This window comes from Salmo salar, chromosome ssa02 (genome assembly GCF_905237065.1).
Source record: "Salmo salar chromosome ssa02, Ssal_v3.1, whole genome shotgun sequence".
NCBI lineage: Eukaryota > Metazoa > Chordata > Actinopteri > Salmoniformes > Salmonidae > Salmo > Salmo salar.
The window spans coordinates 61,810,536-61,821,125 of NC_059443.1; the positions used below are offsets into that span (position 1 = coordinate 61,810,536).

At 42.9% G+C, this 10,590-nt stretch overlaps 2 protein-coding genes across 2 annotated transcripts; one reads left to right on the top strand and one right to left on the bottom strand.

Annotated features, from left to right (window-relative positions):
* Positions 1-2,080: 2,080 nt before the first annotated feature.
* LOC106588599 (inositol 1,4,5-trisphosphate receptor-interacting protein) lies at positions 2,081-5,746 on the top strand. Its single transcript, XM_014177757.2, has 2 exons — positions 2,081-2,242; positions 3,238-5,746. Exon 2 carries the CDS (start codon positions 3,250-3,252, stop codon positions 5,566-5,568), a length of 2,319 nt encoding a protein of 772 aa, XP_014033232.2. The 5' UTR covers positions 2,081-2,242; positions 3,238-3,249; the 3' UTR covers positions 5,569-5,746.
* Positions 5,747-6,702: 956 nt separating this feature from the next.
* LOC106588682 (zona pellucida sperm-binding protein 3) lies at positions 6,703-10,250 on the bottom strand. The gene is made up of 9 exons (XM_014177918.2): positions 9,682-10,250; positions 9,401-9,513; positions 9,157-9,257; positions 8,902-9,070; positions 7,561-7,672; positions 7,362-7,450; positions 7,212-7,291; positions 6,890-6,994; positions 6,703-6,790 (listed from the first exon to the last, which is right to left on the bottom strand). Exons 1-9 carry the CDS (start codon positions 10,216-10,218, stop codon positions 6,771-6,773), a joined length of 1,326 nt encoding a protein of 441 aa, XP_014033393.2. The 5' UTR covers positions 10,219-10,250; the 3' UTR covers positions 6,703-6,770.
* Positions 10,251-10,590: the final 340 nt, after the last annotated feature.

Below are 10,590 nucleotides of genomic sequence, written 5' to 3' on the forward strand. Positions count from 1 at the left end.
TATTACAGACTCAGACAGGGAGAGGTTGAAAATGTCAGTGAAGACACTTGCCAGTTGGTCAGCGCATGCTCGTAGTACACGTCCTGGTAATTCATCTGGCCCTGCGGCTTTGTGAAGTTTCCCTGCATTAAAGTCCCCGGCCACTAGGAGCACCACCTCTGGATGAGCGTTTTCCTATTTGCTTATGGCGGTATACAGCTCATTGAGTGCGGTCTTAGTGCCAGCATCGGTCTGTAGTGGTATATAGACAGCTTTCAAAAATACAGATGAAAACTCTCTAGGTAGATAGTGTGGTCTACAGCTTATCATGATATACTCTATTCATGTCGTCGTTCAGCCACGACTCGGTGAAACACAAGATATCAGTTATTAATGTTCCGTTGGTAGGATATACGTGCTTTTAGCTCGTCCAATTTATTTTCCAGTACTACGGATGGCAAGGGCAGATTAGCCACTCATCAGCGGATCCTCACAAGGCACCTCTATCTCTTTCCGCAATATCTTTGCCGTCTCTTCCTCGTGCGAATGACGGGGAGGAGGGCCTGTTTGCGTGTCTGGAGTAAATCCCTCTCATCCGACTCATTAAAGAGAAATTCTTCACCCAGTTCAAGGTGAGTAATCGCTGTTCTGATTTCCAGAAGCTCTTTTCGGTCATAAGAGATGGTAGCAGCAAAATTATGTACAAAATAAGTTACGAAAAATGTGACAGAAAAAACAAACAAAATAGCATGGTTGGTTAAGAGCCCATGAAACAGCAGCCATCCTCTCCAGCGCCAATTACAGGATCAATCATTCAATTAGCAAGGTAGAAGCATGCATAATAAGCAATGGAGGCTCATTGTCACACCTGTGACAAATTGAACCATACTACCTTACAGTGAATGCCAAGTCAAAGTCTTCAGATTTTGCTGCAAAAAAATGTTAAAAAAATTATATTACCTAGGATTTTTTTCCTACCAATGTACACAATCTAGTCCACATTTCCAAAGTGAAAGAACATTTTCCAAATTTTGGGAGGGAGTACTCCATTTAAAAGCAAATGTATTTATTTATTTAGTTTGTTTTCTCCCCTTTTGTGCATATTCAAATACTTTTACCATCAATGGATAATATATATAAAAATAATGTTGACACTAGCATATAAAAGCATGCTGATGTCATTGACATTGAGATAATGAGTCAGATCTGCCTCTGTGTGCCATTGTATTTTCAATTTTTGTGGTGGCAGCATCATGTATGCTTGCCACCGCCAGGGGCTGGGGAGTTTGTCAGGATCCAAAAGAAATATGAAAGGAGCAAAACCCAGGTAAAAAGTTAGATGAATACACCCCTTAGTCTTCTTAAAACCCTGGGATAGAGTTGTATTTTTCAGTGGGGCAATTACACAATGTTTTATGCAAAAGACACACCAGAATAGCTTTTCCAAGAGGTGTTGAGTGTTCCAGCCTCAGTCCTGACTTACATTTCAGAGACAAGGTATGAATATTGCTGTCCATCAATGAATTACAACTCAATTTACTGAGCTTGAGCAATTTTGACAAAAACAATGGATAAATGTTGCCCTAAGACAGCTTTTCCCAAACTCGGTCCTGGGGACCCCAAGGGGTGCACATTTTGGATTTTGTCTTAGCATTATACAGCTGATTCAAATAAACAACATATCATCAAGCTTTGATTATTTGAAGCAGCTGTGTAGCGCTAGGGCAAAAACCAAAACGTGCACCCCTAGTTTGGGAAACGCTGCCCTAGGAGTTGTTTAAAGTTGGTAGAATCTTATTCAAAACAATTCACAGCTGTAATGGCTGCCAAAAGTCCTTGGGGTGTTTTTTTTTTTTTAAAGTATACTTTTTTGGAAAATGTTCTGTAATTCACTTTGAAAATGTGGAGTAGGTTGTGTAGATTGCAAAATGTGAATCCTTTCACAAGCGACTGTATGTACAGTACCTCTATATTTGGCCCTGCTGTGTTGTGTCTGATGACCCTGATTCTTATCTGAACAGTAGAGGAAGTGTGCACTATCCGGTTTGCTCTGTGTATTGCAGAGGAAAGTGCCGCACAGCCACAGCACATGGGCAGGGTACTCACTCAGGAAATAAGTCAACCTACAACTGCATCTAAAATAGGAAGAGATAGCAGTGTTGCTGTGCAAGGATCTCTTTTTCGTTTCCTCCTCTACGGTACATCCATAACGACCATTGCCGAGTACAACTAAATATACAACTAGACTACTTATTCCAGTCAGGTAAGTGTTATTATTGCAACTTTTATTTTGATTGAGAAATAATTCTGTTTTGTGTGCGTACTGAATGAATTTATGAAAAGTTAGATGGTTTCAAGCCAACAAGGAAGTCCTCATCTCGGTCTCTCATCCACTCACTTTTCTTTATGCTTAGCATTGTCGTTTTTCAACTGATAGGATACATCGTTATGGATTTCTGCTAAATCAGAATTTCACAGAAACTACCTGCACCTTTGACTTCCTTGTGCACACTGATGCACCCATCGAAAGTTTGGTATAATTTATCATACTGTACGTTAAAATCTCATATTGGACTTCACGTGCGTTTTGAATGAGAAGGATGGGAAAATAGATATCATCATGGTGTCAGGGAAATTGCAAGATTATGTTATAATGCTTGTATTGCATTATAATGGTTGTTTTATTCGACAGAATAGAGTATTCTGTTAACTATTGTGTGTGTTTTTTACTGAAGAGGGGCCTCTATGAGATAACACTGACAGAGGAGATTTACGATGTCTTTTGGTGATAAAACCTAAAGAGCATTCCAGAGGACATGAGTTAATGTTTCTGTTCTATACCGTACCAGGGAGAGATGGTTCCAGTTTGGAGTAGGAGGGCCAGACACTGGTCTATACAATGAAAACTGTTGACACAGCAGATGCTGTCTGCTATGTATTATAGATATCTTTCATACAAATCTTAACCTTGTGACCATTCTATGTATCTGTTGTTCGTCATGTAGGTTGAAAGGGGTGTATCTTGGCTACAAAAGATCTTTGTACTTTTGTTTTGCCACTCAACGGATCATTAGAAAATGGTGAATCGTTGACAAGTCATTGCTATTGCAACGCTCTTATTATTAAAGATGTAGTTTAAGTATAACTCTGGTGTGATAAGTTTGTCTCTCCTCATTTGATAGTAAAGAAATGAACCACCACAATGGATACCATAGAATAGAAACTGACATTTTTCATATGTCTTATTCTACTCCACAGAGACGGTTAAGGATGCAAGATACCATTCTCCGGGTGTTTGTGCTGGCAGTTAGTCTACTGTATCCCATCCCCAGAGAGGACAGAACAGGACAGGTTCAGGATGATCACATAATGGGCATGCAGGAGCGTGAAGATTGGCTGCTGAGGGAGAGGGCAAAGCTGGAACAGGAAGTGTCACCACTGGTAACCCAAGAGGAAGGGCCCATCGACCAAAACCCCTTACAACTTGAAGTACAACAGGTCTATCAAATCGACCAGAACCATTATCAAAAGGGCTTGGAAGAGACTCTTATCGAACAGAAACATTCTCAAGAGAACAAAGAGGAGAAAGATGAAGAGAAAAAGGAGGGATCTCACATTGACCATAAGCTTTCACAAGTACACCAAGATGTACCTCAGACAGAGCAAAACCTCTCACCAGAGGACAAGGAACAGTCTATCATTGACCTCAGCCTATCATTAACCCTTTCACAAGGAAACGACCAAGAGCAGCCTGCTTCGGACACAGAGGCATCTCACAATGACAAGAAGCTGTACCACTTGGACAAGGACATGGCGAATGTCAATCAACAGTGGCCACAAGAGGTCCAGACTGGTTGTTGCCATAGTGACCAACAGACATCACCAGAGCGTCAGGAAAAGTCTCAGGTCGACCAACAGCAATCTAAAACAGACCAGGAAGCAGAACAGAAGGTGCCACCCAACTTCAGTACATCAGAGGGGAACCAGCAAGAGCATCTCACAGACCAGCCGTCTAACACACATCAGGAAGTAAAAGTACCACCTAACCTCAGAAAGGCAGATGACCAGCAACATCTCACAGAACAATATAACACAAACCAGGAAGAGACGCCGATTCTCAGCGAAACATCAAAGGATGACCAGCAGCAGGAGCATGTCACTAATATCATAGACTCGGAGAGTGACTACACCTGGTACCTATGGAACGCATACTCCCTCATCTCTTTTGTTCATTTCTCCATTAAATTCTTCAGAAGGCATTCACAGAAGAAGCCCCATCCAGGAGAGATAATTCAGGAGGATATGGAAGACATCTCTGTCGTGAAAAACCTCTCGGCTGAAGTTCCGCTACCGGACTGTGATACACTCAACCGTTTTTACGACAAATGTGTCAAAGTCTCACCCAATGAGAGCTGGAGGGTGACTGAGTTTGTGGAGGGTTTTGCTAATGACCTATTAGAAGCCATGAGGAGCATGAGTGATGTGGAGGTTGGCATGGTGATTGAAGACTTTGTGGTGGAGGGCAGGATCAGTTCCCTTGTGTGTGACATCATAGTTCCCATTGCCCCGTTAGAGCCATACAGTTTTCAGTTTCAACTCTGGTGTAACCAGGTTATTGATGATATGCCACCTGAAATGGAGGGCTGTGGTAGAGTCAAAATGATGGATGGTGGTGTGAACCAAAATGGCTGCCCATGTCACACAGCTGCCATAGGAGATGATGATATGCTATGCCTGCTGTGTTGTGACAATGAGAAAGTCAAAGTGGTGAAAGTCACTGATGTATTGGATAGCGCTCTTTGCTCAAAACACACCCCGTACCTGGCCAAAACCCAGGTTACCAAATGGTTCCAGACCACGATTAGAAAAGCTTGGGGACAGATATCCCACAAATACGAATTTGAGCTGACATTTCGCAATATGGACGCCCCAGGAGCTCTGATGGTTCGATTCAGATCAGGGAAGGTGATAACCTTCGATATGGCTCCCGTGGTGAAACTCAAAGACACTGAAGCTTATTTCACCATTTCTCCTTCCACCCCAACTAGGAACAACTCCTTGGACACATACTGGAACCTCTCATTGACCACTTACGAGGACCACTTCCTGAAGTATCTGGCCAATCACCTGCCTGAAAACTCCTGCCACCTTCACTGCCTTGGAATTGTAGCGTTCCTTCACAAAAAGCAAACGGGCCTCACAGGCAGAAGTATCCTTACAAATCATCACTTCAAAACAGTGTTAATTCACTTGCTTTTGAGTAAAGAGCCTTCTGACTGGTACCCTGAACACTTGGCTAGCAGGTTACGTGATGCATTGAGCTTCCTAGAAAATAGCCTTCAGGACAGGAAGTTACTTCACAGCTGTATTGGAAAGCCTCTGGTTCCAAGTGAGATTGGACTCCCTGCTGTATTTAGTGATGCAGAGCCTGTAAACCTCTTCCGCCCTCTTGGGGTACAAAATGGCAGCTACACCAAGACTGTAAAGCACTTGCAAGAAATGCTCAGGAACTCCTCCATGCTGATCCAGGAGTATTTGCCAAAGCCATGCAATGGTCTGGACCGAACTTCCACAGGTACAGAGAGTTGAACAATTTTAAAGGTTGATACTGGGCAATTAACTGTAAAGCGATGCGAAATCTACAATGACCTTCTCAAATGCCGAGAAGTGAATCATGAGAACACATGCTTAAGTGATTTCATGTTCAAATGCAACAGAAAAGTTCCACCCTGACCCAAATAAATGCTTATTTGAAAGTTACCTGAAATACTTTAGCATTTTTCAAATGTGGGCCAAAACTACATGGTCAAATCACTTCCTATAGCCTATTTGAAAAAGTAAAAATATTTCCAAATACCAAACAGACCTGGGTTCAACTGTGTAGGAGTATATACACTCAAATTGTTTTACTAAGTTCATATGGAAATCAGTATGTTGAAATACATTAGGCCCAAATCTACATTTCACACAACTGCAGGAGCACAGCCATGGTGGGCTTTCCCACACACTTGGGAGCTAGGCAGAGCCAGGCCCAACCAATCACAATGAGTTTCCCCCCACAAAAGGGCTTCATTACAAACAACAAAAAAATACTCCAGTGTCAGCTGTCTGAGTGGCTGGTCTCCGATGAGCCTACAGGTGAAGCTGGATGTTAAGGTCCTGGGCTGGTATAGTTACTCATGGTCTGCAGTTGTGAGGCCCGTTAGACAATGCCCAGTCCTCTAAAGTATGCGACAGTTTATGGTAGCAAAATTAACAAGATTCTGGCAAAAGCTCTGGACATGTCTGCAGTCAGCATGCCAGTTGCACACCCTCAATTTAGACATGTGGTCTTGTGACAACAGCATATTTAAGAATGGCCTTTTGTTCCCATCAGAAGGTCCACCTGTGTAATGATCGTGCCATTTAAGCAGCTTCTTGATTTGCCACACTTGCCAGGGTGATCGAGTATCTTGGCAGAGGAGAAATGCTCAAACATGGATTAACAAATGAAAACTTGAACTAAGCTTTGTACATATGGAACATTTCTGGGTTCTTTAATTTCAGCTCATGAAATTAACTTTACAATATTCAACTACATACCAATAATTTCCATGTGCATTTCCAAACACATTCCAATAGTCAACTACTCAAATAAAAACGAAAACATGCATGTCTGAAAGCGATCAACTTTAATATTTGAACCCAGTTCTGCCTGGACCTCTGCAGCCATTTTGCATTAACTCAAGACACATGATATTTAAAGTTCAGTTTTAAAAGTTTATTTTATCAGAGGAATTGTCTACTGCTCATCAAAGCCTCTCAACAGCACCTAAAAACACAAGGGAAAAAAGCTATTATTTGCAGAAATTTGTGCTCATACATGAACATAATGAAACATTCTTAAGAATTAAGCAGAGTGACTGAGTACCTTCAGTAGCCCCATCCTTGAAGTTTTCCATGCTCCGTGTTTTATTTTTAGCACGTTCATCATGGGCCATCGTCATAAAATGACTGCTCACAGTTTGTGCGTGAGCTATGAGAGAGTTGTCAGATAGTATTGCATTTTCCATTTCCATTTTCCATTTCCAGAGATTACGGTCAAACAAACCATAATGTAAAATAGTGGTATGAATGCATGCCCGCATTAAGTCCTCAAAATGGCTTCCCATTCCCTTCTAATGCACTCAGATGAAAGGGTTGTGACAATGAGACAAGACATGACTGGTCATGAACTAGGCCTATATGCTCACCGGAGGGTTGTAGAGAAGGAGAAGGACAAGAACCGACGCAGCATGAGCAAACCGCGGCATCGCCACACAGTTCCACCCACCTAGGACAATCACAATAAATATTAGTTAACCCTCATAGCAAGGAGTCCCCCAGAACTCAAGTGAACCTACTTTTTAGTCTTTGTGTCATAGTTGCAGGACTTGGAACTTGGAGTTGGAGTGACATTCCCCGTAGTTATTTCACAGTGCAAGTGGAGTTTCTGGAAGGAAATAAATGTACGTTCTATTTAAAAGGTGCATTACTGTAGGCCAATAGTATTAAAGAATCAAACCATGATAAATTGTTGGGAGATGCACACATGAGTCAGACCTGATTGTCCAGGCCCTGGAAGATGAAAGCTCCGACAGTGAACCTCAAAGCATTGTTGGTGGTGTGTGACAGGAACTTTGACTGGACAGTATTCTTGCCATCCACCATGCATCTAGTGGAGAGGAGATTGTGTACTTAACACTAATCCCTCCAATTTGGGACAAGGCTCACCCACTGGTTCTTATTCGCCTTGTAAACCAGGGACTGAGTTACAAGAGACTAGGGCTGTGTTTACACAGGCAGAATGTTCTGATCTCTTGGTTGAGGTTTAACAGCAGTTGGCATCCAATATATTGCATTACCACCCCCAACTGAATTATAGGTCCATTACTTTGACACCAAATGGGAACCAAAAAGGCACTGAATATTACCCTACACTCCTTTAACATCATCTGATCCTTCCCCAGGCCAACAGGCTGAGAGGGCAGGACACTACCATGCTACATACGCTGTGTGTGTCCCCTCCACCTTACATGTCACTCATTGGCCCATCCCTCTGTGCTGTCAGACATCCCATTCACAGGAATCCTCAGAATTGCTTACCCTTGACCCATTCTACTTCACTCCCTCAGCATTCGACACCTTGTGCACTACTCTGACAAGCCACGGAACACTTCGATCCCCAGCAACATGTGCACCCTACAGTTGACCACTTTATCCAACGAAACTACACAACCCTCTATCCCACATCTTGGAATCTCCCTCCTACACTGCGACATGTCCATAAATGTTGCAGCTGAAACAGCAGTGGAATCGCCACAAAAGCACCAACAGGATAATTGACAAATCCTAACATGATCTTTTCAGGTAAAGACTGACTCAACTTAAAAGGACTGACAGCGACTCACCACCGGGTCTCCGTCGCGCCAAACTTCACAGGAATCTTCAACTTCCATTGCGCCACCTCTACACTTAACGCTACCCCAGAAATCACTCTTAAAATGGTGCGCAAAGCAAGAATACACTAGTCGTGTCGCAGAGAGCGCCTGCTCCCTCTGATCTAAAGACAAAATCACAAGTCCACTTCACCGACTCAAAAGCACACCCTCTTTTCCACCCATGGATCAGCCAAAAGACCTGGTTCCGAAATGTCTTTAGCCGTTGGGAGACATGCTAAGCTCTGTACTCCCACGGCAAACTTTGATTTGACCAAGCAGATAAGTTCTGAAAAAGACTTGATGTGATTGGTCTTTCAACCAATTAGTGGACAAAATAGAGTTAAACTGCCTGTGTAAACTGCCCAGCTGTGGAATCTAGCCAATTAACAAGCAAGAAATTAACTACCAGGAACAAGACAAAACCAGGCCAAGATAAATTGTAGTACGATAAAATAAGTTTTACCCATAGTTGTCGACCACCGTGTATTTGAGAGTGGAGTTGGGGCTAGCAGTCACGTAACAGTTGTTAATATACACCCGCCGATGCAAAGAAATAGTGGGAACTTTGGCCTCAAAGTACATTGGTTGTCCAATGATATAGGTTTTATTTTCAGTGAGCTTGTTCCATGATTCTGAAGAGAAAGAAGAGTTAAGATTCTTTAACAGAAAATACTGCAAGTGCATTCTGATTTAGGTGACATCTGTCAAGTCAACTCACCATCATAAGAAGTGAGGGTGACTCCAACCTTGGATTTAAGGGCCTTGAAGACTTTCCCCGCCAAACGAGGATGAAAGCCATACTTGTAAGAGTGGTGGATCCTGCAGAAAATGGCCATTAGTGCAACCAGACACTAATATCCAGACTAGCATACTACCTAGTATGGAGCCATGTATAGGATATGCTAGTGTGGACATTGGAACGTAGCCACCAAATGTGAAAACATAATGAAGTGGTAGTTCACCGATTGTAGCGGCATTCGATGTGAACAGAGAATGGCAACTCCCTCACAATACCGCCTATGGCCCCTGGCTCGTACTTCAGCACGTTGGAGTAGGAAATATAGTCAGCGGTACACTGGAATAGAAGAAACAATTAAAAACAAGCAATACATCTGAACATACTCAATTACAGCCATGGAAATACAATCCCTTCAGACCATTGCAATTTAACTGGATCACTCATGGCATACATGCGATGTCTGAGTGACAGGGGATTGCATTTCCGATGGCATTGGTAGCCAACCTTTCTATGGAAGCCACAGCTTTTGATGTTGTAGAGCATGTAGTAGTGTTCCGCTGTGGATTTGTTGACTTTGCAGTTGTGGAGTTTGAGGTACTTGCAGGCGTCGGGGTTGGTGAAAGCATCCTTTCTGATTCTCACATAAATCCTGTCAAGGTGGCACAGGACCTCAACCTTCTTAGAGTGAACTGGAGGAGTGGTGGGTGGAGATGCGGTGGGCAACAGGATGTGCTTGACTGAGAGCGGCAGCGGCCTGAACTTCCCTTCAGGCTTAAAGACATACGCTTGGTCTTCAGAAGCACGAATAGGGATGTAGTCTGGTAGCTTCAGATAGTCTGGCTTACGAGAACGCTCCAACATGGGAGTGGCCACGATTTGGGAATGAGATCTGACCTTGGGTTCAGATTCGTCATCAACCCTCAATCGCTCCGTCTCATCCCACAGAACTTCAGTGTCATCAACAGCTAAAGGGAAGCCCTTACCTGACAAACCATAAGCAGAGGAGTAACTCAGGAGCAAAAGCACCAATTTCACCACCATCTTGCCATTCACCACCAACTCTCTCAACTAATCCGGAACAGTAACAAGGTGTATGAGAGAACCACCATTTGCTTGTGTGTTTTATATACTAGCTACAGCACCCAAGTAATTGCAACACCTGGTGCTGACTTTAATCAGTAGCAGAATCAACCAATCAGCAGTCACCAGGGCCCAGTTTTTCAAAAGTTATATGATCATAATTTTATTTTAAAGCAGCCATAAATCGCCTTGTGATGGGGAATGGAAGTTTATTATGTTCAACAGGGAGGGGCAATTGAAAGTAAGATTCACAATAAAAGGTTTTATTGTTGAAACCTTTCTAGCCTGTCTATCTATGGGTGACAGGGTTGACATTATGTTTGACCCATTGAC

Bases quoted from the DNA above. Each gene is read 5' to 3' on its own strand.
- LOC106588599 (XM_014177757.2), top strand. From the start codon at position 3,250: ATGCAAGATACCATTCTCCGGGTGTTTGTGCTGGCAGTTAGTCTACTG.
- LOC106588682 (XM_014177918.2), bottom strand. From the start codon at position 10,218: ATGGTGGTGAAATTGGTGCTTTTGCTCCTGAGTTACTCCTCTGCTTAT. The intron at 9,514-9,681 runs GTTGGCTACCAA...CTTCTATTCCAG, and splicing joins GCTGTGGCTTCCATAGAAAG to TGTACCGCTGACTATATTTC. The intron at 9,258-9,400 runs GTGAACTACCAC...CATTTTCTGCAG, and splicing joins ATCGAATGCCGCTACAATCG to GATCCACCACTCTTACAAGT.